Source organism: Crocodylus porosus, unplaced genomic scaffold (assembly GCF_001723895.1).
Source record: "Crocodylus porosus isolate Cpor-Errol unplaced genomic scaffold, CroPor_comp1, whole genome shotgun sequence".
Lineage (NCBI taxonomy): Eukaryota > Metazoa > Chordata > Crocodylia > Crocodylidae > Crocodylus > Crocodylus porosus.
Genome location: NW_017728943.1, coordinates 53,040,114 through 53,065,677, shown reverse-complemented (window position 1 = coordinate 53,065,677; position 25,564 = coordinate 53,040,114). Strand labels below are relative to the sequence as shown.

Below are 25,564 nucleotides of genomic sequence, written 5' to 3'. Positions count from 1 at the left end.
ACGAGCCTATGAACTCCACTTCGTCAACCACCTGGATACTAAAAATCATGGACTGAATATTGACATTGGATTTATGACACATTATAACCTGCCTGACAGCTGACTTCCCAGGTACTTCTCCACTATACACCCCCTTCTCTCCCCCACACTCAGCCTGTCTCTCATCTATTGACTCCTCAATCTACATTTTCAACAACTGCCTGTCCTGTATGCAGACCAGACCAGCCTCTGGCTTCTTTACTTTTCATTCCATCCAGGAAGAGCACACACCAACTGCTGAAACTTCCTTAGCCTGATGAAGGGTTTTTGAACCTTTAATAATTTAAGGGTTGCTTGCTTAATAACTTTTTTTCCAACTATTTAAGTTGGTCTAATAAAAGATATCGGATTCACCCAAAGAACCTTGTCTGCCTATGTCCTTAGACCAACACGGCTACAACCTACACCCCTGGTACTTGCCAAAGACTTTAATAGCTGCATTTAATACATAGACCTGTGGAGTTGGGGAATGTCTAATAAACGTATCTTTTCCCTTAATCAAGAATTACTGAATTGATTGGATACCACCCAGAAGAACTGCTGGGCCGTTCAGCATATGAGTTTTATCATGCCCTGGACTCAGAGAGTATGACCAAAAGCCATCAGAACTGTAAGTCATGCTAACTTGAACCTTGATTAATTGCACATTGTTGCTGCTTTTTTATTCTGCATGTATTCTAATAGGATGAAACTCATCCCTGTACAGATAGCTAGCAAAAGATCTTTGCATCCCTTTAAACTATTTTGAAGCCTCCTGCTGGCCTTTGCATAGAGATGGATAGCACTGTCATTATTATGTTAATATCTTCATTTTTAGGGTATTTATTTGTAAGACATGGTCTTTGTTTCTCTAAATGAACACATGCCACAGGGTCCATCTGAGAAGCTGAAACACTGGGTATGAGCTGTGAAACAATAAGTAGGAATAAGTGGTCAAGTTGTGACATGGCAAGAAGTGAATAGTCTCATCTTTGACAAGTTATCTAATAGAACAGAAAAAGCCTATTATTCAGGTGTCTTCCTCAGTGTCTGTCTTGCTGTCCTTTATCTGTCACTTTTCTTCTCAACCAAAACAAGCAGGTAAGAGAAAATAGTTTTATTTAGATTAATTCCAATTAGGATAGATTGTGAAAATCGCCCCAGAGTACCTACTATAATGGGGTAATGAAGGAAGGCAATCAGTATTCAGATAATGCCTATTGGAATGCACATGATTAAGTTCTCCTTGCATATGTGGGTTCCAAGTCATTTCATCTCATAACTCTTTCATGTAAAATGCATTCCTAGAGCAGGGCTTACAGTCCAGATCTCCTCTTGCCCAGATGAACACCCTAAATCACATAGCAACAGTGCCATGTTCCTTCTCTTTGACCCAGTGAATCTTGCTGTTTTTACACAATAGTGTGACTGTAAAAGAAGGGAGAGCTAACAGTCAGGTGGCTAAAGCACTGTCTTGGGAGGTGAGAGACACATTCCAATTCCCTAAGGTCAGGAGGATCTAAAATCCAAATTATGGATCTGGCAACCAAATTATTAACTACAAGAGGTGCATGTAACACTCCATCCCCCATCCTTTTCCTGGTGCTGCTTTCCCATTTTGAAAAAGGAGTAACCCTAGCTCTGTTGCTGAATGACTGAACTTAGAAGTCCAGGAGCAGGTTTTGGGATGTGAATTCCAACCTAATTCTAACTCCTAGAAAGGAGCAAGATTTAAGACACATTCCTCTCTTTAGTGCTTCCTGGTGAGTAGTTGCAGCAGCTGCCTGCTCAGTGTGGAATCCACACAAACTAGTGTTCTGAGGTGTCTACTTCTCCCCTCCCACTTAACTCAGATTGGTGCATTTCATCCCAGAAGCCAAAGCATTGTGATGCTCAGCAATGTGATGCTTGAGTCCCTTTCTGGATCCAGCCCAAACAGACATTCACTACTATAACAATTTCACAGCAGTTCACAGGATCTGTCAAACTCAAGTATTAGAGAAACTGTCCAACGTACTACAACTGATGGCACCATATAGGGAAAAATTGACATAATGAGATTTTTCAAAGAGTATCACATATGTAATTTAACCACATGAATGCATTTTGGAAAACTAAATTCAATCCAAGTTAATTGTTTCCATGAGGAAATGCATACTAATGACCAGAAATACATACAGTTATAATCAAGCTATTACATAAGTCTTTCGGAGTTCTCTGTTGTAGGTAATAATTGCCACCTTTGCAATATAAAAATAACCTCTAGAATAAATTAACCACAACATTTCTTCTCTATCCTATGTGCACTTCAGATTTTCAAGCTTCCTTTCCCCTGTTTAAAGTGATCTTCAGCACTAGCTTCCAAAAACAAGGCAACAGACTAATATACAGTTTTTTGACAGTCTTACTGTGGGTTGGAATAAGAACTTCATAAGCATAGAATGAAGGTCTTCTGTGCGTCTCTCACATGCATTTCTGAGGAAAGGCTCAGCAATATTATGGTTGTTGTGGCATCCGCTAATAGATAATCACCATTTTTTGTGACCCTTTCAGAGTAGGTTTTAACTTGTAGCTGTGAGAACACATGAATTAACAACAGCAGGCAACTACATGACCATAAGCAGGGATTTACCTCAGCCCCAAAGCTAGAGGTGCTAAACCTTAACACTCCCAGTGAGATAAGAATCCAAATGTTTGGCAGGAAAAGCAGTCATCTGTGTTGCAGAGCATTGTTGGTATGAATCAATGTTTCCAGGAGCAGTTCAGTTTGTTCTCAGACAGCTCTCCATTAACTGACTTGGTGTTTGTTACAATCTAGTTTTCCCCAAAGCAATCTAGGCCTTTTATAGCAAGGAGCAATTAACGATATTGTCTCTGCTCAAGCAACCTGTGTATATTTGTCTAAGAGTCATCACAAGCAATCAGTGGGTATGCTGCATTAAGTCATTTTAAGTCCCATAGATCAACATACCAAAATAACAGCCATAGGCCAGTTATTTTTGAAACAAGGCCAGAAAGGAAATAAAATGAGCATTGGCAGCTTCTTTGTTTGGTAATGTGAGAGCGCGGGAAGGAGTCCATGTTTGTAATTAATTATTTAGGGCTCTGTTCAGTCAAACTTGGTCTGCAGAGGCTCCATTAACGTCTTTGGCTAGGCAGCCATGGAGCCTGTGCTTCTTGCCTTTGCAGCATTAGGTTTCTCTCATACACAGGGCCAGCACATGTCCCATAGAAACCCTCAAAATAGGACCTCAGCCTCCAAGTCCTTGCTGCTGGACATTGGTGCCAATTCAGAAATGCACTGAAATCAATTATATACTCAGAGGGGTGATCAACAGAAGTGGTGGTCAAGAAACAACATAGAGCTGCTCACAGCAGTGGGCATTATGTCAGTAACAAATGTTGGTAACAGATCAGGCCCTTTAATACCAAGACTCACCTCACAGCATCTGAAGATGTGTGAGGAGGTAGGGTGCAACCTACCTTTTTCTACTGGGGGAGGGGAGGCGGTAAATGCTCTAGACATGTAGATTAGTGCAACTCCACTGACCTCAATAGAGTGTCAGTTGAAATCATGAGAAAATTTGGTCTAGTAGACTCACTGTGAGACAAATTACTTCCTAGAACTTCTACCATGGCAGTAAGGCATATTGGCTAGGGAAAAATGTTATAGCTAAACCAGTTTAATCAGAAACCAGGTTAAACCTGTAACAGAACAGATGTTCAATGTACATAAACCAGTTTGAAAATGCTGAAACCGGTTTGAGATGAACCTGGTTGAATACAGTATCATACTTAACTGATTTAGGTCAAACCAGTTTATGTAATGTTTGTCTCAGACCCCTTGAATGGTTTAAGATAAACCAGACACCCCTAGCATCCAGACATGCTCTCTGAGCTGGGCGGGGCTCTCTGCTCCACAGCAGGGCTGGCTCCCCAGCCAGAGCTCTGGCAGAGACTTACACAGAGCATCTGCCTGGCTTTTCTCTGCTAAGCAGGGATTGTTCCCCCCTCCCCTCTGCCTTACACAGACACCTCAGCATTAGCTTGCAGACCACACACTGGCTATAGTCTGTGCTGTGAGAGACAACAGCCAGACAGGCTCTTTGGAGCTAATCAACAGGTAGTTTAATGTCCTTCCTTGGAAGAGCTGTTTAAGAAGACCTCCATTAGTTAATGGAGAGAGGCTTTGTTTTCTTAATGGGCTGATAAACACTGAGTTAGGGGTGATAAACATTCCCTGCTGGGCTGCTTAGGAGAGGGGAGAATAACCAGAGCATCCTGCTGGGGCCTGGTCTTGCCCCCACCTCAGATCAGCCCTGTAGAAGTGAAGGGACTGCTGCCCTAGCATCCCCCCCCATCCCCAGTTTCTAGCCTGAGCCACTGCAGGCATATGCGTGCATTTCTAAGATGTCAGTCCGGTTACAAACTGATTTAGCTTGCCAGGTTAGACTAACCTGCAAATATTGAATCAATTCAGGCTCAGGCTTTTTGAATGTCTGTCCCTAGCCATTATGGAGCACACAGAAGGAAGAAGAAGAATGGCACATATCAAACCAGGGATGATTAGCCATCAGAGCACCAATAAGTTTCTGGACTTGAGGCACCCCTCCATAACTTTTGTGAATTGAGCGGCACCCCATTTCAAAAACAAAATGATATATTATAGTGCTTACCTGCTTAAAGAGGGGCCAATTAACAGGGGGAGCAATTGGCAGGGAAACAGGAGGAGTGGCTGACAGAGAAGAACCTGCATTTATCTTGTTCATCTCCTCTTTCCCTGCGGCACCCTTCAAAGCTGTCATGGCATCCCAGAGTGCCACAGCACCCTGGTTGGGAATCACTGGTCTAGTTGAACAAAGAAACCATTTGAGAGCCTGAGCCAATATACAGAAGTTGTGTTCTGTGACTTCATACACCTTGAGTAACTAAACACTAATAGCATAATAGACTTAAAATGGATAGTATTAATTTGGAATTTTTTAAGTACAAAAGGTTCACACACTTCAAGTAATTTTACTTACTGAGAACACTCACAGCCATAGTAATCTCTGATTAACAAAATCCTTCCCAAAGCAGTTCAAAATGCAGAGGAAAATAATACTCCATACTAAATATATTAAATATTCATCTTTTATTTAGCCAAAATACTTAATCTAAAGTAAACATATTCTACACTACAATATATATATGTTGATTATGAATACATCAGTGTCAGCAATTTAGTGTTACAAGGAAAAATAATCAAGTTCAACAACAGGATTTCTTTTTCATAAGGTAATCTGCCATTGCACATAAAAGCCAAGTGAATGAGTGATAGGGAAGGAAAAATTTGAAGGTTGAGCAGACAGATAAAATGAGTCTTTCAGATAGACACACAACTGTTCCCTGAATGTATTGGTCAGTGAATAACACTCACCACACTTGTTGCAGATTCACAATAGTGTAATGCTGTTTTGAGATGAGGTAACAACCCTTTGCTGAAATAAACTATAGTACTGTTCAAATTCTTGGCTGCAAGTATAGCTTTTATACAGTATGAAAGCCTTAACTGGTTGTCATCAAATGCAAGGTTAGAATTTAATTTGGCAGTGGTTAGCATACCCAATCTTTACAAACTGTGTGAGGAAGAGATGAAAATCTTTGTTATACTACATAAATGTGCACAGAGGCTTCACTTCAGAGCTATACTTTCCAACTAAACAATTAATAGTCTATAACTGTTTCCATTTAGGGTCTGGTCCTGTTCCCATTAAATCCAGTAGGATCTTTGCCACTGATTTCAAAGGGAGCTGGATCTAGCCATCTGGGACATGTCAATAGGAAGCAATGAAAATGAACAAGCAATTAAAAGCAAAACAAAGTAACTGAGCATAAAGAGATATCTGTGGGTGACTAAATATGATGATATAATTCCTTCTTCCAATGCCATAAAGTGTAAAAATTCTGGTAATACACATATAAAATAGAAGTGTGTAAAACATTTTAACTTCCTAACAACTTGGAAGTCTGAGATTTAACATGCACAGGTCTCTGAAAGACAGCATTCACAAGTGCATTAGTAATTTATAGTGTTACTCCAAGAAAGGGGTTCTGCCATGCTTTGTTGTATCAGAACACAATGTGCTTTGAAAACAAAAATAAGATTAAGATAGTAAAAAGCTTTTCTGTAATGTAACAGGCGCCTTATTATGACTCTTACTGGTGAGCTGACGATTAGGAAACCACATAATTATGTTTCACAGCACAGCAGAACACAGTCACTAAAACACTGAAATAAAGGCCTTTTGATTTTGTTTCATACAACTATTTAATAAAAAATTATAATCTTGTATTTTATCTAAATAAAAAAGTCTAAGTTGAATAAAGGATGGTGAAATACATTTTGGAAAGAAACTTAAAAGAGAGGAGAATAAATAGTGTAGAAATTACCCTGATTTTTCCCCCACAAAATTAAAGTGGCCAACTCCATGGTTTATATGCAGTTAGAACTTCCGCTTATTTTAGTAGCTTCTGCAATGGTGCAGTATACAGGCAACATACCTGTGAAGAGATTGCAGAATTAAATGACTGTTCCGGTGGTCAAGTTACCATAAAGGGATGCTACTTGACCTAGTTCAATAGCAGGAGTGTTGTTCCAGTGAAAGAAACTTAAAGGGGAAATTTGCCAGAATGTTCATTAAGGGCTTGATTGTGTAAACTCCCACAGGAGAGCACTTAGCAGCACTGCTGGTTTCAGTGACTGATTTGGCTAAGCACTCATTTATTGCAAATATGAGTAACACACTCAGGCCCCAGTATTGCATTAAGATAGAAACAGCTGTCAATTAGGATAAAAACACCGTTTCACTTAAATGAGAGAGTGTGAGAGAGAGAGAGTTCATGTTAGCTTTTTTGAGGAAAAGAAGTTTGATATCAAAAAGAGCTTCCTAAAACCTTAGCTTCTCAGCTGTCAAGGACTCTACACTGAAACATCTTACATACCTCCAACTATATGTCTCATTTGGGATTTAATCTGTTAAACATGAAACTGTAAACCTGAACAACACCTTTGAGTAGTGTGCTGCCATGCAAAGATTAATTCGGTTTTCTGTAATTCCAGCTGTTGAATGAAAGTATTACATTGTCCTGTTAGTATTACTTGACTTTTATTCTTTGCTTGAAACTAGTAGGCAAAGAAGCACTATTATAGAGGAATAACAATTGTACAGTTCAAGCAGCCAGGAAAGCAGAATAGTTGAACTTTCCATTTTCTGTATGAAACAGAAAACCACCATTGATAATTCTTCACTATCTCACTTTAACTGCTTTTTAGAAAGTTTTTTTTGTCCTCCCCTCCCCCCAACTTCATGCTACTATAATGACACTGGTTTTAAAGCAACACCATATCATATGTTGTTTTCTTTGGGTGTGTCTACACATGCAGTTACAGTGCCTGAATAAACTGCGGAGCTTATTGCTCCCAGGTGTGCCATTTGAACATGTGCCTGGGAGCAATTAACTCTGGAGCAATAAGCTCCACAGTTTATTCAGCCACAACACACAAAGCCCAGGCGGAGCAGCCCTAGCTGGCAGTGGGCCCCAGGGGTCAACCTACCAGCTTCAAACTCAATATGATATGGAGGGGCTGGCATGGGGCATGAGGGAACTTCAGTGCAGGACAAGCCAGCAGGCAGTCCCTGCACTGAAGCACCCATACCCCAGCCAGCTGGGCAGCCCCTACTGCACATGTGCTACTGTGGAGCTTTTTACTCTGCAGTAGGATAGAACTGGTAAATATAGGTGCTATCCTACTGCAGAGCAGATTAGTTTACTTCAGCTTAATAGGGGCACATTTGTAGATGTTGAGACATTTACTGCATAGCTAATTAGCGAACCGCACAGTAAATGTCTCATGTACATGCACCCATTGATAACAAAACCCATCTGGAATATTGATGTCATATACTCATGATTCCAGGACACCAGGAAAGGAAAAATGTGCATTTAAGCCAAGATTTTCTTTTTTAAACGAGAATTTAAGATTAGGCTCCTATATTCAAAGCAATCTAAATAAAAATGGAAGTGGCAGATGGAAAGAGTGGAAAGCCACAATGTCAGGAGGATGGATTCTGGGTCTTTCACTTGTCAGATTCTTTCAGGATCACATGTAAAGCTGGTGTCCAGGGCCCCAGGGAGTCCTTGGGCTGAGATGGACAGTCAGCTGATTGTTGGCCCCAGCACCACTCGTTCAAGAATGAAGCCAGTTCGAGACTCCTGTGCAGTGCTGGTTCTGGGTCTGACAATTAGAGAGCTGTGCATATTAGAGACTGTAGTAAACATTAGTGTGCGACTGCTCAGAACATGTTCTAACTTTAATACTACAGAGATTTAACATGTACTAAGTATCCCATATGGCAAGGGCCATTTAGACATGTAGGACCTGCTGTTCACGTGTTCCCATTTTAGTGCTCACCATCTCCAAATATCAGATTTCAGGTGTCTCAAGGGATGACCCAGAATCCATGGCTGCTTTTGAAAAGCTTTCTGCATTTGTTCAAGGGAAAAAAAAAAATCAGACTTAAAATGGCTAACTCCATTGCTGTTGTTGTACATGACAAACTCAAAAGCAATTTTACTGGTTTAAAACTGTGTTGAATTAATATGTAACTTTCTTATAAATACTGCTACATTAGTTATGGGGTTTTTTCCTCCTTTGCCAGTGTGTGCAAAAGGTCAAGTAGTAACTGGCCAGTATCGTATGCTTGCAAAACATGGTGGATATGTATGGCTGGAGACCCAAGGAACTGTCATTTACAATTCCCGCAATCTACAGCCTCAGTGTATTGTCTGTGTCAACTATGTACTGAGGTAAGTTGCATTGAACCCACAGGCAAGAATTCTTCTGGATGATATCTTTTATTGGACCAACTGTAGACATGGCAAGCTTTCAGGAATCACAGTACCCTTCCTCAGAATCCATAGCTCTTGAGAACTTTTATGCTATCATGGCAGCTGGCTGAATTTTTGTAGGGACCAATTCTACAAAACAACATACAAATATCACTGACATTGGTTAAGAAACAGTGTGCCCATTCACATAAAATGTATTTAAATGTAGGCATCTAAGGCTTTTATTTTGTCAGTAGGACAGGATATAAATGTCCATGAAAAAAATTTTACTGTAAAAACAAGTCTGCCAATATTTGCTCTTTTGCTATTATTGTGCCAAAGGGGTTAAGACTAGCTTTTGTCCTCATTTCTCATCTCATTAGAAAGAAACAGTTTTCCTTAGCAAAATCAGGATTATAGAATAAGCTTTGCTTGGTAAAAAATCAAATATTGTAATGATAGACTAAGCCAAAAGCTGTAGTCTTTACTCATTTAAAACTACAATGGGTCACAACAACACTACTACCTAACTACAGAAGCTGTAAAACCAGAACAGTGTTTTTCCCCAGAAATGCAGAACAGTCCCCTCATTTCATATGACGTTAAGGGGGGCTGGCAGCTCTAGAACCATGCCTGGGTATCTCAGGTCAAATTTTGGGGCTTTACCCTTTGCCTTGTAACAATGTGTCTCTTTCTACACTGATTTTGTTTGATTGCAAAATGCCTAACTCATGTAATTACTTTGTTAGTGAAATTGAGAAGAATGATATTGTGTTCTCAATGGACCAGACAGAATCTCTTTTTAAACCGCACCTACTGACAATGAACGCTATTTTCGATAATGGGGTCCCACTGACCGAAAAGAGTGACTTCCTGTTCACCAAACTGAAGGAAGAACCAGAAGAACTTGCTCAGTTGGCACCAACCCCAGGCGATGCCATCATTTCTCTGGATTTTGGTTAGTATTGTACAGTCAATTGGGGCACAATAAAAATAGCCACATGGCACTTGCCAAAAAGAACAGGAAATACAATGGGTTGGATCCTGCTCCTTTTTGTGCTTAAATTGGGAATGACACGAATAGAGTCAGGGATTCATACTAGTCTAAAATTTCTAAGAGTAAAGTCAGAATCAGGCTTATTTGTTTTCCTTAATTCACACCAAAACCTTAAATATGTATAGCCTTGATATCCCTGCAGCAGGCAAAGAAAGCTGCAACTCTGTCATTGCAGAATTGCTACCCTGAAAGAAGTGTTAAACTTGTTAATGTCTCTGCAGGGCCACAAACATTTGAGGAAACCTCTACCTACAACAAGGCAGTTTTGACTCCAAACAAACAGTGGCCAGTGGAAGTGAAGAGTCATGCCTCCCAAAGTGAAAATTTGACCATACCATCATTTACAATGCCACAGGTTGCTCCTGGCAGCAGTACTCCAAGCGCAAGTAGCAACAGCAGCTGTTCCACGGTAACCAAAGCATTTAAACAAAGAGTTAAATATTTATCTTCAAGCTGCAGTGCAAATAAATACATAGAGTTGAATGTGTTTTACACTGCATTATATATAAATGTATAAAATAAGCCTGTTATTCATTAGGAAATGAATAAGGCACCTTTATATGCATACATCCTAGGATTATACTGTATACATCTTAAGAACAGTAGACGATATATTAAATGGGAGACAAAAATTTCACTTCGAATTCTTCCAGCCACCCTCACTAGTTTTCTGTCATTACAAACAGCTGCTAGAACATGATAATGCTAATAGTTGCTGCCAGCCTGTGTAAGTGTTGTTTTACATGGTTTAGCTACTATCAAAAACCCCAGAACATCACCACCTATCTTCTTTTGTACATTAGTTAAAAGCTGTAGCCCTTGTTCATGATTTCCAAACACAAATAGACCTATTAGTTTTGGTAGTTTGGGCTTTCAAAGCTAACAACATGGATTTCCTCTCCTTATGGAAAAAAAACCACAGGCTTCTGTGCTGGGTTTCACTGAATGTCTGATACCTTCCACCAGTTTGCTTGTCTAACACAACACCAGCTTCATTTACTCAAAACTAGCTGTACTGTGCAGTTCTGTGACAGGTGGTACTTAGTTTAATTAAAAGGCACAATTGCTCCCCAAAACTGGAAAGCACTAGTATAGCAGGCCATTATGAGGTGATGCCCCATTAACTCAGGCTGATAAAAACTGGAGCTGGAGCCTTAACAGAAAGACAGAACAGGAACCATGCTTAAATTTAGGTTTACATTCTGGGCCTTTCTACCCTGGGCACTTCCTATTCAAATTGTTGACTGCTTTTACTAGTTATTTACTGTAAATGTTTTCACCATTTCTTCATGAAGAAACAAATTTTCTGTTGGAGAAGGGTGTGTTTAGAGCTGCGAGAACACAACAGGCCCCAACTTGCTAGCTACCTGTTAGAGCCAACATTCATTTTTGTACAGCACTGTGCACCCTGCGACTCTACATTACGTCAAATGCATAGGTGACCTAACTTTTTCTCACAGGTTTCTTTCTTTATTCCTGTGCAGCCAAGCAGCCCAGGAGACTATTACAGTTCCTTAGATGAAGATCTTAAAATAGAAGTAATTGAGAAGCTCTTTGCCATGGACACAGAGTCAAAGAATCAGTGCAATTCCCAGGTGAGGGGACAATTATATTTTCTCCTGTAAGCTACAAAGCAATCCTGCACTACTCTGCAGTACCAGTGCCCAGTATGTCATAATACAGCCCTTAAGTGTCAGAACTGGTCAACAGCTCCCATTCCTTGAGAGGATCCCCTGAAGGTTGGTATAGTATTAAGATGCTTGGGGAAGGAGCAAAGAGGTTTGCAGAGCAAGTGAATCTCCTCTGAGACCATCTTGCAGCAATACTGAAGCAACAATTTAAACCTGTAGAGAGGTTATGTTGTAGAGGCTATAATAGTACCTTTTTCTCATCTATTTAACAAAATAGAACTGCAGTCAAGGACAGGGAATAAGACCAGATCATTCCTACTTGTCCACCTTAAGCTACCACTGGTAGAAGTGGAAAAATAACCTGTGAACTCATTTTGCTCTCTGTTGAAGAGATCCATTTGAACTGGCAGGTTAAACTGGTTACAAGGAAGATTTGCAAGGGCACCTCCACAAAAATATGCTTATGCACTTAGCTTCTGATTTGCTACATACAGTCCTCAGTTTGCAGGGGTGCTTACCTACATGACATGCAAACTGAGGATATGCATCAGAGCTTGCATATATAACATATGCAGGAGAGCACAGGTATGCGCACTCTTGAAACTATGGTTGAAAGCTAAGAGGCAAACATTTTCAGTCTTATTTTGCCTGTGCCTACACTGCTTGATTTAAAGAAAGCAAGCTAGTTCTTCCAAGTGCTGAATGTGTATTCAGATCAGATACACGATACATGCAGCAGAAGTAATAAAGATTTCCTGTGGCCCCAGGGCCAATGAGGAAGGTTTTTCAGAGAAAGTTGGGAATATAAGATCTGTTGCATCCTCCAGTAAGAAGAGTGTTCCACCTCCACATGTTACACCTCACTTCGTGACAAAATCAGAATTATTATTTAGGACACAGCTCTCTTGTCCTTTCTTTTTCCAGGTTCTTATGCAGTGAGACAGAAATGGAGGAATGTAATGAAAACTACTAGCATGTGAAATACTACTTCCCTCCATGCTCTAGTTGGTGGGTTTTGTGTGTGTGGCGTACAAAAACTCCCTCCAGAGCTGGGGGTGGGGGAGGATTATTAGCATTATTTAAAATGTACAAGACAAATTGAAGAAGTAGGCCTCATTCTGAAGAGACTGTAATCTAACTTTGGATATATAATTCAGCAGTGATAGAACCATATGGTAGCAAGGGTAGGGAAAGAGAGGTAGAAAGGGGAGAGAGAGATTACAAGGGTGGAAGATGTAATGTAATGCAGGGCTATCCAACTGGTGGCCTGCAGTGTTCATCTGGCACACTAGGGGTTAGCCTGTGGCCCTCAGGCTTTTGCTTGGCTGCCACTCCCCCTACTGCTCCTACCAGCAGGGCAGCATAGCAAGATGGGGCTCTGCACCTGTTTCCTGTGTGGCAGCTATGAGACGGCTCACACGGCCTGTATAGTCCCGGGGAGGCCCCCTGGACACATGCTGCATGGCCACGACTGGTGTGACATCCAGTAAAAAGCAAATGGTACAGAGTCTATTCAACATTCAAAATTCATTTTCTCAGATGATTTCAAGGGGATGCTTGTTCAGAACGCTGTCATGCTAACAGGTCTCTTTATGTTGATGATCGTCCAAATCCTCCCTGCAGCTGTGGCACAACTAAGGCTTAGATCAGGGAGTTTTCTGGTGGAACCAGTGGTGTGTTAGATGTGTGAGGCTGTTGGCATTTTCTGTAATGGTCTGGAAGGATGGGAAGCACGCTCTTATCCCCATCTCTAGCTTTACTTGTTTCTAGCCACGGTGGGTGAGAAGATGCATTTGGATGTAGTCGGCATGCTCCTGAAAATATAGAAATGAGAGTTAGTCTCTTTGCAAACTGTATTTCAGAAGTCTTGGAATTTTGTAGTACATTTTCTGCACTGCTATGTTTTGAATAATCTTTGTTTTTTATTAGTCAGTAATAACCTGAACTGAAATACATTTGAGAGCAATTTGAGTCTTAGCGGAGAAGTTATTCAAAACCCAGCAGATCAGCCCAAACTGGCATAATAAACTTACAAACCAACATTAGACTTTAGCAGGTATCATGTAGATAGGAGCACTGCAGGGGTGTGTGCAGCATTATGTTTTTATTCCTGCTGCCCACCTCTCATATGCCCTGCTACCTTACCTCCGGCAATATCAAGAAATGTGCAATTGATGAAAACAGATATTTCAGTAATGATATCTTTAAATGTGTCTGCCACTTTCACTTAAGTCAATGAACAATGATTCTTTAGTCTCACATTTACTGAAATTTCATCTTCCAGCTCATATTAACCACCACAAGTTTGTTATTAGCACTTTTATTTCCTGTTGACTTTTTTTTTTTTTTTTTTGTACAGACCGATTTCAATGAGCTTGATCTTGAAACCCTGGCTCCTTACATTCCCATGGATGGTGAAGATTTCCAGCTCAGCCCTATCTGCCAAGAAGAACACCCTCTCTCTGAAATTGCACAAAATACCCAGCAGAGTTTAAGTAGCATGAGTACCATCTTCCAGCCCCTTGCTTCTGCCGCACAGAATCAGTTCCTCTCGGAGAAATACAGCCAACAGGTGTCAAATAAAAACATCAACCCCAATCCTGGGCATCTGTCATCTGTGTTTTTCAACAACATGAATAAATCATCATTGCCACCATACCAGGCACGAGCCAACACCCCCCTGTCTTCTTTGGGTGGAAGGCCGAATACTCAATGGCCACCTGATCCGCCATTACAATATGTTCCTACTAAATGGAGACTAATGGATAAATACTCTGGATCCTTAGCCAGCTCTCCATCTGGGCCACCAATCCACTCTCCCCACACATCTGTACATAAGAAAAGGTAATTTCCTCCTAGTATGAAAATTATGAAATCTGTGCTTTATTGAGAGAAAAGAGCTCTTTGCTACAACCTTGAAAAATTGTAATTGCTCCCTCAACTGGAGCAATCTATTTCATTGGGTGACTGGAATAGTTGGGACCTAGTTCTGTTTCCCCTGGAGTGCCTGTTCCTTTGACTTTACTGGGAGCAGGACAGGGCCATTAGCTTTTTCATCTAGTTTTGTGATAGGTAAAGTCAGGAAAATTTACCTAATTCTGAAAAGTTCAAGGAGTGGGAGAAGGAGGATGATCTTGGGGATAGGGGCCTAACTTAGAACCTGTGCTCAGTTCCCTGCTCTTCCACAGACTTCCCTTGAAAAAAACTCTTTGCGAGTCGGATCCCACTGTGGGAAACAGGGATGATAGTGTTTCTTCCCCACTGGGGAACTGGGAGGATAAACATATTTAAAGACTAGGAGGTAAAGACTGTGAGGTAAGACGGGGGACCACATACTTACCATATATAGCTACAGAATAGCTTTTGTTCTAGATTTTCAATTCATTTCATTTACATTGATCACTATCCAACACACAACAGTGACTGGCGTAGCATAAGAATTGTGGTAGGCAAGCCAAGTTAGTCACAAATGGTAGTCTGCTTGTATTCATCAGTTCTGCCACTGACTTACTATTTTCCCATAAACAAGTTGCTTAACTCCTCATGCTTCAGGTTGCAACTATAAAATGGCAGGAAAAATGTTACCCATTTTTATAAGGTTCTTTGGGATCTTCATATGTCTCATATTCTGTTAATAATAGTCTTAGAAAAATTACCTATGCTGAACCTGTGATTCTGGTTTATACGAGCAACAATTTGCAAGATCAGGTACTGGTGAAAACACTGGGTTAACTGACCAAAAAAAAAAATCTGTGTTTGCACTGCAGTCTAACATGGGTCCCAAAGTACCTTCATTTTGCAACCAAACAAGACTTTTTGGTTACGGTTCATTTAAGGAGAAGTCTTTTCTTGCCAGGTCACTGGAGAGTTTTGGGCAACGGGGCATAGATATAAATCCAGCAAGAATTGCTCTGTCCAATAGTTTGAAACTGAAGCGACAACTGGATTACGAAGAACAAGCATTTCAGCACCTGACTGGGGTAATCTATTAATTCACACATTTCACATTATAGCCATTGAAAAGATTTTTCATTTTGATTATTTATCTCTGTTTCTGGTTCCTTTTTTAAAAAATAAATTTTAGGCGGATGCATCAGCCATTAATGCATCTCAATTAATGTGGAAAAGAATGAAAATGCTGAAAGGGGAAAATTGTTCATTGGTTGCAGAAAAAAAGTCCCTCAGCACAAGTGTCCTTAATGGTAAGACAAGAAACTAATTTCATATTGTTTGTCCTACAGTTATATCTAGAAACGAGTTTAACAGAAACAAAGACTATGCATGCAGGGGTTATCATAGTGTCACTTTTGTACCAGAAGCATCAGAACTACAATAAGCCAGACTGTAAAACACACTTTCATTAAGAGGCCACTAATGGCACTACCAAATTAGCAGTGTTGCTAATGGTATTGTCCTGTAAAAGGAAAGTTATTATGCTTGGATTTCTTTTTCAAGAGATGTCAGAGGAAGTGATTTCACACAATAGCATAGATGTTGACCTAAATCCTGTTTTAATTTACTCACCTGAATGTAGTTTGTGATTCAGTCCTAGGCATGTGAGCTTCATGCACCCACTTAGCGTACTGCCAAGTATGGCTGTGCTCTGGCCAGTTAGGTATGTGGTAACGTATGATGGTGCAAGTATGGACATGAGACCAGTTTAAGTCCCAAAATTTTAATCAGGCAAACTTATGGCTAGTAGGTGTGAGGAGGAGGAAGCGGAGCACCTAAGGGCACTTATCCAAGGACCGGGAGACATAGGCTCCAGGTTGTTCTCAGAGAGAGAATATGAACCTTTATCTTCTGCTTCCCAGCACAAGCCTCAAACTACCAGGAGTGTGCTGATGTGCCCATACCAGACCAGCCCTGCATGCTAGATCCGGGGCCAGTCAGGTATGACTCACAGACTGGCTGTGAGCGCTGGATCCAGCACACAGGGCCTGTCACAACCACAAGCAGCATGTGCTACAAACTGGACTTGCGTGCTGGTTGCAGCATGCGTTCCAGACTGGCCCGTATACCATGGGCCACCTGCAGGTTTGGGGCCAATGCATGTTGCATGAGGTGTGCAGACCCTGGCCTGGCCCTCAGGTGTTGCTTGCAGTGCAAGCTGGCTGATAGTGTTGCACTGCAAGCAACACCCAAGGGCCAGGCTAGGGCCTGCACTAGGTCTGGTTCACAGGGCTGGTCTGTGGGCTTGATCCAGCCTGCAGACTGGTCCCATGCCCCAGGCCCAGATGAGTTTAACATGCCTGCCTTAGACTATTAAGCTAAAGCATGTGAGGGCCTTCTTTTCTTTTCCCTACTGGCAGGTATGCACACTCTTTACATCTCTGGATTTCTGGTATTTGCAAGGATTTCTATCAAAATTGTATTTCCATTTTTAAAAAGCTGACAGATCTAGTTTGTAACTATGAATTCTCGCTGTCCTACATAGCTCACTCCTTTAAAAAACAGCTTAAAGCATTAGGGCCAATTCCTCCATTGTCCTGCAATTTGTAGGGCAAAAATCAGTGCAAATCTCTCCCATTCCGATTTGATTAGGCTTTGAACATTTTGTTTTGATGCATATGACAGTGCAAGGGTTAGGGTAGAGAACTGGGCCCTAAGCACTGTGAAATTCACAAGCTGAAAAAAGAGAACTATCTTATTTTTCTACAATCACTTTGGGCTGGGTTCAGTTAGTGAGGCAAGAGCCATCACTAGCAAGACTGAGACTTAACAGCTTGCTTTGCATTTCACTTGTAATAATAGAAGGTAAAAAATTATTTTGAACAGAAGTGTAACAGGTATTAAAAGGACAACATTTTTAAGTATTATATTTTGGAATCAGATATTTCCGTTTTTCTCCTCTTCATTTAGAAGTCACAAATGGCATTATCTGTGATACACAACCCAGAGATTATATTACCACCAGTTAGGTCAGGAGTGTTTGATCAGTCCATAGTTCTGAAGAAAGAACATTCAAGCACTATTGCGGGATCAAAGTAAAGTGGTTATCCACACCTACTGTTTGTTTCTGGATTGCCTTTTATTAAGAAGAAAGAAATAATCTAATTTGTTCCATGGAGAGGAATAATTCAATGAGTACATTAATCCCTCAAATGAAAAAGGAGGTTATAAAATTAGCCTCCTGGTCTTCAGCTTTTTCACAAAATGACTCTGTGCAGTTACATAACCTTTGTTTCAGTGGGGGGGCTGGGACTGAATAAACAGTGTGCCCTGGCACAAACCGTGTGATAAAATTTGCTAGGGAGACATTTGTTACAGTAGTGAAGACCTCTGGTACACTCATTCCCTGCACCTGTGCTCCCAGAAGACCTGGTGGCATAGCAGGTCACAGTGATAGTTTTTCTCTCCTTTTTAAACGCACACACAAACACAAGTAATTGCTTTTGTCTCCCCCCATTTCAGATGAGTTTATTTGCAACCCACAAAGAAGTCTGAGCCAACCAATGAATCAACAACTGCAGCAGCAAACGCTCTGTGGAAGTCCTGGTGTGGATCAGAAATCAGCATTTTCCCCTCAGTATTACAATTCTCCTTATCAGGACTTTAATGTGCTACAGTCTCGTAAAATGTCAGGTAAGGACTACCAATAACCAATAAGAAAGTTGATCTAGGGTTCAATACCAGCTGGAAGACAGAAGGCTTACTGGAGGGAGATAGAAAACAGGCTTAAAACCTGGATGTTAATTTTATTAAATATAATGATTAGAGGTTTCTTGGGTAAAAAAAACCAAATTATTGTAAAACTAAAAATTTTAGATGCATTGGTAATAATTGGATAAAAATCTCAGATTTCAACTGAAAAAAACTGAAAGTCATTCTGTGAATGGCATCTTGTGTATTATGGAGTTTTTTCCTTGTAACTGAAAATGTGAAAAAGCACTAATATATTACAGAACTGAATCACAGTTTAGCAGATTGAAGTTTGACTTAATTTTATGATTTTTTTTTTTAAATGGAGCATGTTACATGAGAGTTATATAGATGCAGTAGGTGTTAATTGTAATCTGTGGTTTGCTATAGATGATAGTGTCTTGAGGGAGCTCATTCTAGCTCAAAACAGGAAATCTACATGAGGAGCAAAAGAAAACATGAAGTTTCATATCTAGCCAAAATCTCAACATATGAGATGTTCTTATCATTTTATATCATTTGTTCTTTGTTCTACATAACTGACCTGGAGGATGACAGTTGTTTTCAGTTCTCTTAACAGAACATACAACATCATTAAATGGGAAAAACCACTTCATCTTCTAACTTTAGCCATGTGCAGGAATCAGCCATAAAGTTACACTATTTTTCTTCTAATTTTTTTTTTCAGGTCTAAGTCGTCTGCTTGGGCCATCTTTCGAACCATATTTGTTGCCTGAACTGACCAGATATGACTGTGAGGTTAATGTCCCTGTTTTGGGCAGTTCCACACTTCTGCAGGGAAGCGAGTTGCTAAGAGCTCTTGACCAGGCGACCTGAGCAATCCTGTGATATTCCTTGGCCTATACTGTTCAAAACAGCCTCAGTTTTTAAATATATTTTTACAAGTAGACAATTTCTAATACCAATACACTTTTTGCAAGATTTTACTTTAGATACTGAACTTGCCCATGTTACCAAATAGCGGCCCCTTTTGAAGTTACTCATTTTATTATTCATATTAAAAAAAATATAAAATCTACTGTATTTTTCTCTATTTCAATAAAAATGTTCTTTAGATAGACTGATTTTTCCCTACCTCTTCTCTCCCCCCCACTGCTTGTAATTTATATTCTCTGAAATTTTTTCTTCAGCATTCATGCTAATAAAATCTGTGGTGTAAATGCCTTGCCATGCAATCCTTTGGCTGCAGTACTGCATAGATTTATTTTTATTGCCAAAGAAACAAACAAAACAAAAATCTGATTTTATACCACAGCTTCTGTTGGACCTGGTAAATTGAAATCCTGTGTGCCCCTCTGCATGTCCTCCCCTCTGGTTTCCAGCACTAAACACAGTGTATCATTAACATCTGTGAAAAAAAATTAAAGATAAAAGCCACCACTCTGCCTCCCTCCCATTCTTGTCTGCTTCCCCCGCCCCCCGGCCTTATTTGATATTATCTGTTGAAAGCAATGTGAAGGGTGAACTGCAATGTTTGTGGATATCTGTGAAGCCGTGTGTATAGGCCGGATCTTCGGCTGGTGTAAGCTGACCTAGATCTATTGATGTCAAGGGCGTCAGTGACTTACCCTGGTAGATGATCTGGAACTGGATCTTCCTTGGTTTTGGTTTTATAATTTCTTTTGTTTTTACACAAAACATAACTGATTTTTTAAAATGTTTATCTGGGTTAAATGTTTATCATATATTGGTACTTTTGTTATATCTCAGCCATAGAACCAGAACCAGAATTACTTCTTAAAAGTTGTTTTTGCTAGAATTTGGTAGCGTTTGTTATGGTGTTGCTGATATTGCAGGAATCTGTCCAAAGGCTGATACTAACACTGCCAATTATCAATCAAGTTGTCTTTTTTGTATTATACATGCTAAGTAGCAACATAATCCTCAATAATGAAGTCATTAAAATTGGAAGTTGAAATAGTATTTCCCGTTGCCTCCTTATAAAAGGGGTGGGAGTCAGAGGGCTGGCTGAAAATTTAGCTTGCCTTCTACTGTTAATAGCCTTTCAAGTGCACATAATCTTACAGCATGATGTTACAAAATAGATGCACATCTTCAGAACCCCTATTCAAAACTTCTGTTGCCATGAATTGAAAAGGGTGAGGATGTGGTTTTGGTCCTATAGATCCTTGTGCTGAAACAATATCCTTGCAGAGCCATAATAGTCTCATAAAACATGAAAGTGAATGGAACAGGTTTTAGAATATTCACAAGCCTAGCTGTTTAGTGGACAACCAAGAGTGGAAGGGCAAGGATCAAACCCACTACAACAACAATGTGAAGAGACCATCAGAGCAAACCATGTTTTTCTTGCCGCAGGGCTAACAAAGCTTTTTCTCCTTGAAGAATTACTGTAGCTTCTCCGAAGGAACTGGAGCAATTACAAATTACACTAGGTAAAAATCTAGCCCCAAATCAAAGTTATTTCTATTCAACCTGCCAACTCTGCTATAGCTTGTATCATACAGAAGCCCTCTGTATATTTGCAGATAGGGTGCACTGGATTAATTGAGCACTTCAGAATGTCTTGTATTTAAATGATACTTATAAGGTATTCTATACACTAAGGTTGCATACAGACATTTGGGGAGGTTAGATCAAGTTAAAATAGCCACCCGATTTAAGGTGATTTGGGATGGGGGGGTAGTGGAGGGGAGGGGGATTGGGAGGGATAAGCAGGCTTCTGGAGGGGAAAAAATCAGGGGTCTGTGAGGGTATCGGGGGGGGGGGGGTCAGGCAGCATCTGTGGGGTCCAGGAGGGTTTGGTGGGATCAGGGAGGCTTTCAGGGGAGCTTGTGGGGGAGGTCAGGCACTCCTTTCCCCCATTCTCTGGGATCAAAAGCCACACCCCCAGACAAACAATCCCTGGGGTGAACCTACCCTCAACATCCCTTCCACTCCTCCCCTCACCAGGACTTACTTCCTCAGCTCCCAGCATCAATGAATGCTGATGAAACCAGCACCAGGACTGGTTTGCAGGATGGGTGGTAGGGAAATAGCTGGTCCTTGGTGGGGGGGAGGGGTTGTCCATCTGGGGATGGGGTGCTAACAATAGCCTGGTGTCAGGAAGGGAGTAGGACAAGTACAGCCCAGGGGCTGGGGCCAGGATATGTTGATCTAAAAATGGCTAACCCAATTGAAGTTAGATGTACCTCAGAGGCAGTGTTAACTTAGATTGGGTCGGCCATTTTTAGACCACTTTAACTGTGCTGAACTTCTGTACAGTTCAAACTTAGATCAACCTAACTTATGTAAGGTCTGCACCCAGGTAAACTAAGATCAGGCAGCCATTTCTAATGTAATCTAACCTCCCGAAATGTCTTCACGCAACCTAAAAGGAAACCGAAAGTCTTTTCTGTCATTGGTACATTATTAAAAAGTTACTGGGGTCTCCATCCATTACTGAGCCTTTAAGGACTGCTTACCAAAATAAAGTTACTTTTAAAAATAATCTATAGCAAAAGAAAAAGTACATACATTAAAAACATCTTGTGATACATAGCAAAGCAACATTGACAAATCTGCAATGTAATGACTTGAGGGATTAATGACACTTAAATACTGCTCTTATTTTCTGCTTGTGTAGTTTCAGCATTAAAGAATGTTATACCCTAACAGTTTACTAAAACACTCTGCAAAATATTCCCTGCTTAATATTAACCATACCTATCATCATAATTATTTCATGATCTATATTGCTGAATTCTTATTGACAATATTATAACTGTATGGGAACTTTAACTTGATAAGGAAATGTAATTCGACACTGATACCTTATTAAAGTATACTGATCCGAAATTCCTTGTGACTCTTGTTTGCTATGAATTTGTCATTTGTTGTATCATTGTAAAACAAAGTATTTATTAAATTATTTATAGAAAATAAAGGTTTGCATTGATCTTTAAAAGCATGCAAAGGGAACAAAAATATGCATATATATTCATATTTGAAAACTAGAAGAGAAGACAAGGGTGGTATAATTAACAAAGGTGTATCATCAACTTCTTTGACCTATTTCTCAAGTTCAGCAGGCTGAAAATTTAGCTTGCCTTCTGCCTTTCAAGTGCACATAATCTTACAGCATGATATTACAAAATAGATGCACATCTTCAGAACCCCTGTTAAAAACTTCTGTTGCCATGAATTGAAAAGGGTGAGGATGTGGTTTTGGTTCAGTAAGTCAGCAGGGTCCAAACCAGACCCTCATCCTATAAGGAGTTAGAAATAAATCTTCCTGTAGGTAAAAGAGATTAATTTATTCTGAAACGGTGCTTTACTTCAATGTCAATAGACTTTGGTTTAAATGGTGATCATGTGATAGGGCCCATAGGAGAAATAATTATCTTAACTGAAGAACTACCAGTCATTACAATTCAATTCATATTTCCCTTTGACTTGTAATGGCCAGAAATGATATAGTTTCATAGTTGGTAGGGTCAGAAGGGACCTGAGCAGATCATCAAGTATGACCCCCTGCCATGGGTAAGAAAGAAAGTTGGGGTCAAACAACCCTGGCTAGGTGATTGTTTAGCCTCCTTTTGAAGACCCCCAGGGTAGGAGTGAGCACCACTTCCCTTGGAAGTTGGTTCCAGATCCTAGCTGTCCTGACTGTGAAGTAGTGCTTCCTGATGTCCAGCCTGAACCTACTCTGTCGAGTTATGGCCGTTATTCCTAGTTACTCTGGGTAGTGCTTGGAGGAACAGGGTCTCTCCCATTCCCTGCTGGTCCCCCTTGGTAATCTTATAGATGGCCACCAGATCCCCCCTCAGCCTTCTCTTGTGGAGTGGCCCCCCTCTGGACCCTCTTGGTGCTGTCCACATCCCTCCTGAAGTGCGGCACCCAGAACTGGATGCAGTACTCCAGCTGTGGCCTGACCAGTGACGCACAGAGAGGGAGGATCACATCCTTGGACCTGCTCGTGATGCATCTGTGGATGCATGACAAGGTGCGGTTGGCCCTACTGACCACATCCGCATATTGGCAGCCCATGTTCATCTTGGAATCGATAATGACTCCAAGATCCTTTTCAGGGAGTTCCCCAGCCTGTAGGTATGCTGCTGGTTCTTCCTCCCCAGGTACAGTGGCTTGTTGAATCCCATCCTATTCTCATCCGCCCTCCCCTGTAACCTGTCCAGGTCTAGTTGTAGCCTGTCCCTCCCTTCTGACGTGCCCACTTCTCCCCACATCTTAGGGTCATCCATGAATTTGAACAAGGTGATTTTCAGCCCCTTGTCCAAGTCACTGATGAAGATGTTGAACAGTGCAGGCCCAAGGACTGAGCCCTGGGGAACCCCACTGCTCACATCCCTTCAGGTGATAAGTGACTGTCCACCACCAACCATGCTGCTGGTAATCATAGCGCCTGTGTGCATCATGGCTTTCTGAATAGAACTTGGGTTCTGCTTCAGACACTGTGACCATTATCCAAGCTTTCTTAGTTTAGAATGTAGTCATGGATGCATTCCCCTTGCCTCAAGGCTTTTATTAAAGCGCATCCAAGGAACAACACCAACTAGAAAAACTGATCGCTCCAGAAGTGGATGGACCCCTTCAGGGCCGAGCACCAGCAACTTAATCCAAAAGGAAGTCAACAGGAGCATGAGGTTGTTAGCACTTACGCACTAAATACAGACAGACAAAAAGCCTGAGGCTGAATTGATTCAATCTTTGCAGGTTAGTTCAAGCTGTATAGATTGAACCAATAAGCAAGTAAACAAACATTCACTTTTGATTCCAGAAATGCAGCCACATGCCTTCAGGGGCCCAGGCCAGGGCGGTTGCTAGAGCACGCCTCCCTGCTTGGCTGGAGCAGGCAGCTTGGGCCAAAGTTAGCCTGCCCACCTGGTGAGAGTTGGTTTGAAGGTGGGGTGCAAAGCATCCTGGGATGCTGCTAGACTGTGAGTTAACTTGAATCAGGAGGGGGATCTGGGACACAAGTTCAGTAAGTCAGTTTAACCTAAATCAGTTAAGTCTGATAGTACATCCATCCAGGTTTACCTAACACCGCTTTCAAAATGGCTGAAACAGGTTTATGTGCACTGAATTTCTGTTGTGTTACAGAGTTGAACCAGTTTCCAATCACTTATACCAGGTTATGTGTAATTTCTGTCCCTAGCCTGATGGTTAGGCCTGTAATGTACCTGAAGTATACCACTACTACTGCTACTAGGGGTATATCCAGAGGGGATGCCCAGTCCTCCTTGAAGCAGGTATGAGGAAGGGGAAACCTCCTGCCTTTTGCCACTGCTGCTGTCCCCAGATGAATTCAATAGCACCCCATTTCAAAAACAAACTTATTACAGTGATTACCTCCTTGCAGAGGAGCTAGGTAGTAGGGATAGGGCACTGGCTAGGAACTGAATATGAGCCTGTGCGTATCTATTTATCTCTTCACACCTCACGGCACCTTTCACAGGATCTTGTGGCATCCCAGGGTATCTCAGCACCCTGGTTGAGAATCACTGCTGTAATCTTTACCAAGGTAAAATGGCTACCAATTTTAATAGCACTTTTGATCAAAAAGGTGGGAATCAATATATTTTTCTGCTGCAGAGAAGTTAAATTTTAGGGGGCCCTGACAAAGTTTGAGGTTCAGGTTCCCACTCTTAGCCTACTAAAACAGAGTAGAAATGTACTGTAGGGCCACCTGACCACTTCAGGACCTCATGTAGCTGCAGAAGTTGCACTGGTTTAGTACCACCCTGGGCTCATTGAACCCAGATCCTGGTGTGACTGATTTCAATGGGAAATTGTCTGCCCATGTGATGAATTCCTTCCCACCGTCAAGGTTCTGGTTTTGTTACCTCTCTCCTATGTTTCCCCTTAAATTCAGTTTTACCCAGACATCATCTACTCCCACCCCCACCTATTTCTCATAATGTGCCCACTGCTTTGAAGAACCTTGAGCTCCTCCTTCAGCAAAACACCCTTCATCCCCACACTCAAATGTTACCTGTAACATATGCTTTCCTTTTTAGCTATTAATAGCCAGTACACTTTCGAGGCCATGGTAGAATTTTCCTCATATTCAGGTTTGCATAGACTATGTGTGTGTGGGGGGGAGAAGGGTTGCCTTCCTCTATAGTAGTGTGTGTAGTCCTCCATCTTGGATCCCTTGAGCATATTTTAACAAAACTATCTTCTCCTTGCAGAAGCAGGACATGGATAGTGCCTAGCTTTACCTGTAGCAAGTTAAAGGGTGATTTTGTTTTGGCTGTTGTGCTGTGTGAGAGCTGTTTTTGAAGGGTTTTTTTTAAGGCTCAGTTAGGCTCTGGAGTGGTGAGAGATGCGTGGGTGAAGCCCGCTGCGCCCCCGCTCCCCCCGA

General features: G+C 41.1%; 1 protein-coding gene and 2 long non-coding RNA genes across 3 annotated transcripts in view; 1 reads left to right on the top strand and 2 right to left on the bottom strand.

Annotated features, from left to right (window-relative positions):
• Positions 1-20,513, top strand: part of EPAS1 (endothelial PAS domain protein 1) — a 120,415-nt gene extending 99,902 nt beyond the window's left edge. Inside the window, exons 7-16 of the mRNA XM_019549366.1 lie at positions 543-649; positions 8,721-8,868; positions 9,639-9,847; positions 10,168-10,355; positions 11,431-11,541; positions 13,937-14,421; positions 15,434-15,557; positions 15,662-15,779; positions 17,992-18,162; positions 18,908-20,513. Coding sequence (XP_019404911.1) covers positions 543-649; positions 8,721-8,868; positions 9,639-9,847; positions 10,168-10,355; positions 11,431-11,541; positions 13,937-14,421; positions 15,434-15,557; positions 15,662-15,779; positions 17,992-18,162; positions 18,908-19,056 — 1,810 coding nt within the window. The 3' untranslated portion in view covers positions 19,057-20,513. The remainder of the gene's footprint in view (positions 1-542; positions 650-8,720; positions 8,869-9,638; positions 9,848-10,167; positions 10,356-11,430; positions 11,542-13,936; positions 14,422-15,433; positions 15,558-15,661; positions 15,780-17,991; positions 18,163-18,907) is intronic.
• On the bottom strand, positions 5,134-8,714 carry LOC109319645. The gene is made up of 2 exons (XR_002103573.1): positions 8,474-8,714; positions 5,134-7,271 (listed from the first exon to the last, which is right to left on the bottom strand). It is a non-coding gene; the product is annotated as an uncharacterized LOC109319645 (long non-coding RNA).
• The window catches only part of LOC109319644, a 56,776-nt gene continuing 43,817 nt past the window's right edge, over positions 12,606-25,564 (bottom strand). The window contains exon 2 of the long non-coding RNA XR_002103572.1: positions 12,606-13,391. This is a non-coding gene — a long non-coding RNA (uncharacterized LOC109319644). The remainder of the gene's footprint in view (positions 13,392-25,564) is intronic.